Raw genomic sequence first — 8900 nt, forward strand, 5'->3', positions numbered from 1 at the left:
CACTATTCCATCAAGCCCTTCAATCTCGAGGATCTTCAGAGATGACAAAAGTCCAAAAGGAGGCAAACATAGGCAATATTTACAGTCTTTCAACCACAAGGACACCAATTTTGATAATGAATTATCAAATACCCAACTTGGGAATTGTGTACCACCATAGTTCTCTATTGACAAATGTTCCAAGTGTTTGGGAGGTTGTAGATTCTCAAGCACTTTCTTTTCTTTCCTTGGATCATCGGGGATGTGATTCAAATTCCATTTTAACTTAAGCTCCACAAGGTGCTGATTTTTCAAATTTGCTTCTAATGCATCCAAAGGATTAACGATATTCTGCACCTCGTTAATTGATAGCCTTCCATGAAGATTGAGTCCTCCAAGTTACTTAATATTGATGACCTTGCTATCTCTATCAACACAAAACGTACTTAGTACTTGAAGATTCTTCAATTCTCCAAAATGCATTGGCATCTTTCTAACATTTGTATGTTCAAATTCCAAACAATTCAATTTGGTGAGCTTATGCAAATTTGAAGGTAATTCCTCCAGAAAAGAACAAAAGTTCATCTTCAATTTGGTGAGCTTATGCAAATAATGATCCGTTGCATTCACAGGTTGGGTCAGTCGTATGCGATTAGAAATGGATGGTTTTTCGTTTGATTTTTCAAACTTTCTTAGACACTTCATTTGTAGGTGTCTGCTAAAAAGTATGGATGTAGACTTCTAGTCCATTTAGGCGAGAGAAACTAGATTTTTTTTTGGGAAAATATTTTTTAACATGACTTCCTCCAAGTTTTTAGTAATTAAAGAAAAAGTTAACTTTTATATTTATATAAAAAAGAAATAAAAGTAAAAATAGTAGAAATGAGATATGTGAAAAAAATTGTTAACGTTACGTTCCGAAAAAATACTTTATTAACAACTAATTTAATGACAAAAAATAATTAATTATCTCAGAGATCAAAAGTAGTAGAAGTAATTAATTACTTTGGTGACGAAAGATATTTAATTATTTTAGTGACTAATTTAAATACTAATTTATAAAATAAAAAATTATTTGTTATTAATATAATCGTTATTATAAATAAAAAAATTATAATTTATTTTTAAATTTGTTTTTAAAATTTAATTATCAAAAGATATTGATTACTATTTTGCTCCCAAAATTAGTGACCAAAAGAAATGGTGATGAGGTTTTAATATTTGTATGTTAGTAATATATTTTAGTGATTGTGATTTTTTATATGATTACTAAAAATTAGTTACGATTGTGTTTGTTCCCAAAATCAGTGACTAAAAGAAATGGTGATGAGGTTTTAATATTTGTATGTTAGTTAGTCAACTATTTTAGTGATTGTGATTTTCATATATGATGATCGTATTTTATACCAGAACAAATAATTATGCATATATCGAGAAAGGTGATAATACAAGGAAGATTTGATTTAAGATAATACTTTAGTATTGTGTTTTCTTTTTTAATAAAGTTTTTGGTTATAAAACAATGGTTTAATGGTTTTATTTATTGAGATTTTTAATAAAACTGGAATAAGTTTTTATTTTAATATCATTTTTACAAATATCATTTTTCAGCCTAAGATGTTATTACAAATTATTAGAACAAGATATAAAGCCGAATGATAAAAGTTCACTATAAATCAACAATTATGAAAGGAAACGGATAAATGAAATTAATACACAAAATTACCAACCTCTTCTTTCGATTCCTAAAACATTTTTTATCTAACCACTTTCTGACAAACAAATATAGACTTATTGTTATTAATTGTTTAAATACTTTTTAATCGTTATTAATGCAATACAACATATGTCAACTTTATTTCTCCTCTCAAAATATTTATATTTCTTACACAATTAATTTTAATAAATCTACTATTCCATTTTTTAACTAACATAGAAAATAAATAAATAATAAATCATATATATAATTTATTATTGGTTCTCACAAACATATTAGTCTTTATCTATAATTTTTAGAATATTTTTTCAAATGTTGACATGGAAATTTTCAATCAACCTTCATTAGGACTATTTTGGCCAATATCAATTGAGAAATTTTCCTGCTAATATCGAAAAGCCGATAAAAGAAAATCCTACTACCAATGTTAAAAAAATTAATGTCGATTGATGTCAACCTAAGTAATTTGGTCATCTACAATAGAAAACAATTTCGATATACATTAATTTATAGAAAACAAACATCATCAGTATTATTTAAAAATATTTTAAAAAACTTGAAAAAAAGAGATACAAGATATCATTGATATTAATATTTTGAATTATTGAGAATTCTTTGATATTTAAATATTTTCTGCACTAAATAAAAATTGAAATGATTTATTAAAAAAATTCAAATTGAATCAATTTGAATTGGTTTATCTAAACAAAATATTTTAAGAAATCGAAACGAGATAAGCTCAAATTCAATATCTTTGATGTTTAGTAATAGTGAAATTTTCTATCGTCCTAAATTGAATTTGTGAGTAATACATTATAAAGCAATCACCACACTGAGAAACATTAGATATAATAAATTTCAAATTATAGTTTTCGTTCACCGAAGATTTAGAATAAATTGATTCAATATAAAATTTAGCAGAGCAACAAATTAATAATAATAAAATAATAAAGTGATTTTTTTTTAATTTTTTAATCAATAAATCTATAATGATATATAGAACATAATTACTAATGTTTCTAAAACGCAATAACAATAGCCAAACACAACTTCTAGAGTAATGTTTGATTTGGAAAAAAAAATTATATCATTGTCACTTATCAAATAATCCATTAAACTCATATGATCATCTCCTTTAAAATTGAGTGTTTCTGTTTTGAAAAATGGTTTTGCCTTCTATTTATTTACATTTATGATTCCTCCAACTGAGTATAACATTTCTTTCTTCTGATAGCAAGTAAAATCCATGCAGGACAGAAACTTGACGAGGAGGAGACAATGGTTTTGTTTTATGCTGTCATGTGTATGCTACATCAAAGGGGTAATCTAGATATTTATGTAGAGATCATTTATCTAAAATACATTGTAAAATATCTAATGTTGTTTCGAATAATAAACACGTACGCATTTTACAGTTCAACAATTACACAAGCTTTCCATGTTTTATGACATACATAAAATCCTGCCTCTGCAAATTTCGTAAATAAATGGAAAGTTGGGGAAGAAAATTGTAACGTAACAAGTAAAAGCTATTACTGTAATGCTCACTGTTTTAATGCAACTATCCAAAACTGAGTTCAATTTTTCTGTCCTTTGTTAAACATTAAAAACACACTATTTTTGAAATATTAGTGATCATAGGTGTATTTTGAAAGTACAACTGACAAACAATAAAAAAAAATAGTAGAGAATTTAGATTTAACAAGATGAAACAGATACAAGTTCAAGTCCCAAGAAAAGGAAATTTAAAAGCACTTGCATTTTCAGAATTGTGTTTGTTTCAAGAAGAATATCCCTAAAATACTACTTACTCTGTTCAGTGTCGAGCTTAGAATCAAGTCAAGGGCCAACCGATGAGGGAGGGTGTCTTCTGCTCCCTTCAGATTCAGATCGGAATGCTGTAAAAAGATAATACGATTAGCACCAGATATCGGCTTCCAATTAAATCATTAGTTTAAAAATTAACAATCAACAACTAACAAAAGAAATCATTAGATAAAGTGATAAATGTATAAGCAAAAGAATCTAAATTCCATTTACATAGTCAAATATTTGCGCCTAACAAGATTGTAATTGAAAAGGTAGAGAGATAGTGAAGAGTATCAACACCTGTTGAAGAGGCAGAGAAATGGGAATTATTGCACATCTAATTTTAAACTTTAGAGCGAACACTTAGGTCTTCAATGTGAGCAATCTTGTTCCAGTCTTGGCCTGCGGGATTCTGACAACGTCGTTCAACAATGGACAGCTCCAGATTTAAGAGAGGAGATCGATTTGGGGAGACCATCCTCCGGTAAGCATTGGAGGTTGGGACAGTCATGAAGTTTGAGAGAGGAGAGGTGGCAGAGACCCTTGTACTCCATCTTTTTAAGATTTGGGCAGCGACAGATTTCTAGAGAAGTGATAGAGTGTGGTAGCAAAACTTCATCGGGAAAAAACTCCACATCTATATTTTCAATACACAATCTTTCATAAATGTGTTGGTACCCAAGGTCTCTTTTAGGGAGGCTATAAGTTTCAAACTTGAAAGAGACACTTCTTCTACATATGGTGGCAAACCTCCATCTGGGAACATCTCCACTTTTGGACAATTAATTATGTCTAGTACATAAAGAGACGGAAGCAGGATTCTGATGCGTTTTGGCAACAACTTCAAATTCTCCGCTCCATCAATAACAATCATCCATAGCTGCGGAGCAGATAAACCTTCACTAGGAAATGAGTCAAATCGTGAGCAACTGCGAATTGACAAAATCTCGAGACTAGTATGAGTGTGATCCTGTGAAATCATTTGTAGGTTACGACAGGAAAACAATGAAAGATCCTTAAGGTTTGGGAAGAAATCGAGTGGAAAGGTTGTTAAAGAATCACAACTGTCAAAGATGCGAATTTGTTCAAGCAGATCAAAGCTACGACTCATTGAAATATTCATAATTGGAAAAACAAAAAAGGTCAAGGCTTCAAGTGAATTATGAGATACAGTATGCTCACACCTTTCGAGGCACGATGCTTCCATGCTGTCAATTATATAAAGATTCTTTACATTAACAAGTTGATCTGGCAGACCTTTTAGCTTGGGACATTGATACACCGAGAGAAATTCAAGACGTGGAAAAGCAGCAGTCTTACGTTCACATTCTTCCAATTCCTTCATCTTGAAAATTCCAAACTTTCCAAAGATGTAAACGAAGAAGAGCTATTCCCATAAAATTCATCACCAATGCTCACTATTCCATCCAATCCAATAATCTTAAGGGTCTTCAGAGATGACAATAGTCCAAGGGGAGGCAAACACAAACAATATTTACAGTCCTCCAGCCTTAAGGACACCAAATTTGATAATGAATTATCAAATACCCAACTTGGGAATTTTGTACCACCATAGTTCTCTATTGACAAATATTCCACGATTTTGGAAGGTTGTAGATTCTCCAATACTTTCTTTTCTTTCCTTGGATCATCAGGGATATGGTCTGACTCCCATTTTAACTCTAACTCCACAAGATCTTTATTTTTCAGATTTGCTTCTAATGCATCTAGAGGATTTACAATATTTTGCACCTCATTAATTGATAGTCTTCCATGAAGATTGAGCCCTCCTAGATGCTTAATATTGAATTCATTATTTTTATTGACAAAAACCGGACTGAGTACTTGAAGATTCTTCAACTCTCCAAAACGCATTGGCATCTCTGTCACTTTTGTATTTTTAAATTCCAGGAAACACAATTTGGTGAGTTTATGTAAATTTGAGGGCAACTCTTCCAGCCTTGAACAATAGTTCAACTTCAAGATTAGCAAGTTATAGAGCAAACATGTTGAGTCAGGTAGTTTTTGTATCCCAGTTCTCGAAAGATCTAAAGAATGGAGATGTTTAAGATCACCAACAGAATCAGGGACTTCTCTAAGCTCAGAATATGCATTCAACGATAAGACACGTAAAAACTTAAAGTTGGAAAACAATTCATGTACCAAAATCTTGAATTGCAAAGGATAATAATCAATATTTCTTCCCCCGAATTCTTCATATGGAAAAAAAGAACGCAGTCTTTTAGCATCAGTTAAACCTCCCAAAACCATCAAAACATTCTACGTCATCGAATGCAAATGAAAAATGACGGGTTGTTTTGGGGATGCAGTTTCCTTTATCAAATTTCAACCTGAAACAAAAATCTGCACAAACATATTTTGCCAAATCATTCAGAAGGTCATGCATAGAGAAACGTGTTTTGATGCTTGATTGAAGAAAGAATGACCTCATTAGTAGATCTTCGAAATACTGTTCACCAATTTCTTCTACATTATTGATTTGTTGAGAGTGATGGAGAAAACCTTCAGCCATCCACAACAAAATTAATTCCTTCTTGTCAAATTCACGATCTTTCGGAAACAATGCACAATAAGCAAAGCATCGCTTGAGATGAGAAGGAAGGTGTTGATAACTCAGTAATAGAGCAGGGATAATTTTCACTTCTTTCGGCAAGTCCCATATGTCGTTTTCCAATACACTCTTCCAATATGAAATGGATGACTTTGTGCGGAGAAGACTTCCAATTGTTTTCAAAGCAAGAGGTAATCCTTTGCACTTCTCAACTATCCTTCTACCAATCTCCTTTAGATCATCATTCAATTCAAGATCATCATCTTTTAATGCATGTTTTTCAAAAACATTCAAGCATTCATCCCCTCGTAATTCCCTCAGGAGATGCACTTTAGATCTCATGTTAGAAGCAACTTTCTCAGCACGTGCCGTGACAAGAATTTTACTTCCTGGAGCCCGTAGCTAAGAGGAGTTCGAACAGCTTCCCATTCTTCTCCTCCTTCGTTCCAAACATCATCTAAAACAAGAAGAAATTTCCTTCCTGATATTTCGTCTTTCAATCTTCCATGAACCATTTCTAGGTTCCCGCTATCATCTTTACAACTCAAGTTACAACTCAATGTGAAGAACTATAGTGATTCGTGTTAGGAATAGTCTAAGTGTGAGTCAAAGTCTCACATTGGATAGAATAAACAAAGTTAAACACTATATAAAAATAAAGACTCATAACATCATTACTTAAGGTTTTGGTATAAACTAGGGGTCACTCATATACCTGATGTAAGGCCCAATTGTTTCTGCCCTTTTATTTTATAGGCTGTCCAATATTATGGGCCTAAGGGGGGTTGGCCCAGCCTAAGGGGGGTTGGCCCAGTTCGATTTCTGACCTAAAGTGCCCAAACCCTAACTTGTGCTCACTTTTCGTAAAAACAGATCCCTCACATTTCCTTGAGCTGTTGCTGCCGCCTCTGCTAGGGTTCCATAGTGTATCCAGTCTCACGTTCAGCTTGACCGTTTCGGGCTCAGTAAGTATTCCCAACCCACATTTTTCCATCTCTGGTCCCGTTCCCGTGAGTAGTGTTAGAGCTTCGGTATTAAACACCCTCTGCTCACTTTTCCAGCTCTGTAATCTTCTCCTAGGACTGTGGTGTTCCGCTGTTCGGGTGTCGAGATCTTAAAACTAGCTCATTCCAGGTAAGGGAAGCTAGGGATTTTCGTTCAATTCTATTTCTTGCATGTTTTGCCCATTGTTTTATGCTTTGAACGAGTATGGTGCCTTTGCGAAATATTAAATGCATGTATGCTGCTGTTTGGGATGTGGTTGGATGACTGTGCAGGGTGATCAGTGACGAAACCTGACGATCTCACCCAGGCAACCAGGCCTAGCCCAGGCGAGACATGCAAAGACAGACCCAGACTCGCGCTCGAGATCTCGCTCAGGCAGAGAGCTTTCGTTTGAGCGAGACACCATCTCGCTCAAGCGAGAGAGGTTCGCCTAAGTGAGGACGAGTGGGGGTTTGAGGTTTTTTGTTGTAGGCGTAGCTCAGGCGAGGGAGCCTTTCTTTTTGGGCGAGGGACATGCTCGCCCAGGCAAGTAGCAGCTCGCTTAAGCGAGAATCCGTGAGCCTCGCAGGGTTTCCCTAATGACAGTCTCGCCTAAGTGAGACCCTGTGGCTTGAGCGAGACTTGCACGGGATTTCTTTATACAACTGTACCTTTTATGTTGTTGGGGCCTTAATTGTATGTTTGGCTTGTTATTCTTTACCTTGGGTATGAACTATATGAATTGAGTGACCTTGTATGAGTGAGAGGGAATTATGATTCATGAGTTTTAATATGAGGTGAGCATGTTGTTTTGTATGTGGTGATTCATGGAATTTGAAACGATGGTTTGGTATGGCTTTGACATGATATATGAGGGAATGTGGATCAATGAATGTGGCATGGTGCTGGTAGGAAATACACTCCTACATTTGTAATTTGTGAAGGATGAGTGGGATGGATTCAATATGAAATACAAGTGAGAATGGAATTGTGAAGGTTGTCATGATATATATATATATATATATATATATATATATATATGTATGTATGTATACACATGTGCATGTTAAATAGTATTGGTTTGATTATGATTGGTCCGTGTTAGTGTGTAATTCCTTGGAGCCTCTAGGTGAGACTTTCAAGGTCGCGCTTCAGTGGTCGGGACGTAATTTCATGGCCCCTGTTAGTGGGTGTTCATGGTGGTGCCCCATCTATATGGTCTGGTAAGGATTCAAGGTAAGGTTGCATCCTAACACTCTAAGGAGTCAGTTAGTCTCACTTAGAGCGGACTGACTCTTGTGGTGAGAGTAGCAGGAGGCCTGAAACTCATTAAGGGCTAACCTTGTGTGTGAGGGAATCGATTCATTGTAACACTTGTAACACATAGCTCGGGGGTAAGCAGAGGTATCCACCACAAGTGCAAGCATCCGCTGAATCCGACCAGATTGTATGTATCCGGATGAGTCGAGTCGAGTCTTAGTGTATTGGTTTGAGAGTCATGGCATGTTTGGGTGTTTTGTGTATTGATGACTGTGAAAGCGTATCAGATTGCATGATGAAATTATTTTATGCTCTAGCTTACCCTACTTTTATTGTTGTGTGTTCTACTGTGTGGTACTCTCTTTTGCGATGATCATCAACTTGTTGATGTGAGCAGATGCGAGGAACACCAGTGGTCAACAGGGAGGTGATGGTTCTGCCGCTTAGTCTTTGGATTGGCTTCTGTCTTTGGGCTCTTCATTTAGGGCTAAGGCCCATGTATTGTTTTCTCTGTAGATTGGTTTAAGTGTTTATCACTCTCTTGCTTTACTTGGTACTTGGCATCGTGGTGTGCCGCTT

The 8900-nt window shown here is 34.6% G+C and overlaps 1 protein-coding gene across 1 annotated transcript; it reads right to left on the reverse strand.

The window, feature by feature from the left end:
- Positions 1-4846: 4846 nt before the first annotated feature.
- Positions 4847-7071, reverse strand: LOC114180934 (putative disease resistance RPP13-like protein 1). The gene is made up of 4 exons (XM_028067229.1): positions 6936-7071; positions 5953-6466; positions 5790-5856; positions 4847-5641 (listed from the first exon to the last, which is right to left on the reverse strand). The coding sequence occupies exons 1-4, from the start codon at positions 7069-7071 to the stop codon at positions 4847-4849; spliced, it is 1512 nt and encodes a 503-aa protein (XP_027923030.1).
- Positions 7072-8900: the final 1829 nt, after the last annotated feature.

Source organism: Vigna unguiculata, chromosome 4 (genome assembly GCF_004118075.2).
Source record: "Vigna unguiculata cultivar IT97K-499-35 chromosome 4, ASM411807v1, whole genome shotgun sequence".
Lineage (NCBI taxonomy): Eukaryota > Viridiplantae > Streptophyta > Magnoliopsida > Fabales > Fabaceae > Vigna > Vigna unguiculata.